This window comes from Buceros rhinoceros, unplaced genomic scaffold, assembly GCF_000710305.1.
Source record: "Buceros rhinoceros silvestris isolate BGI_N320 unplaced genomic scaffold, ASM71030v1 scaffold24249, whole genome shotgun sequence".
Classification (NCBI taxonomy): Eukaryota; Metazoa; Chordata; class Aves; order Bucerotiformes; family Bucerotidae; genus Buceros; species Buceros rhinoceros.
Genome location: NW_010432456.1, coordinates 6595 through 6968, shown reverse-complemented (window position 1 = coordinate 6968; position 374 = coordinate 6595). Strand labels below are relative to the sequence as shown.

Below are 374 nucleotides of genomic sequence, written 5' to 3'. Positions count from 1 at the left end.
TAAAGTGGGGGGGGGCGGTTGGCAGTCCCAGGGTGGGGGGCAGCAGGCAAAGCTGGTCCTGGCCCTGAGAGCTCACCCCGGCCCCGCGGCGCGGGGCAAAGTGCTGGGTGTGATGCTCCGGCTCTGCCCCACACGCAGCGCTGCCAGCTCAGGGGGTGATCCTGGGCCAGAGGCTCGGTGGAAATCACGGGGGGAGCAAAGCAGGGAGGGAGAGGCGCTTCGTCATAGGGGCCGGGGGCCGTGGAGCCCGGCGACCTCAGGCGTGAGCAGGGGGTTGTGGGTGCCCTTCGTCGACATCCAGTCGTTGAGGAAGGCCTGAGTGGCTTTGCGGTGGGCCAGGCGGTGGGTGATGGAGAAGCCAGCGTTACCCTCCA

The 374-nt window shown here is 69.0% G+C and overlaps 1 protein-coding gene across 1 annotated transcript in view; it reads right to left on the bottom strand.

Moving 5' to 3' along the window:
- Positions 1–222: 222 nt before the first annotated feature.
- Positions 223–374, bottom strand: part of CAPN15 (calpain 15) — a gene marked incomplete at its 5' end in the record, with an annotated part of 5642 nt that continues 5490 nt past the window's right edge. The window contains one exon of the mRNA XM_010143793.1: positions 223–374. Within this exon, the coding sequence (XP_010142095.1) occupies positions 223–374 (152 nt within the window).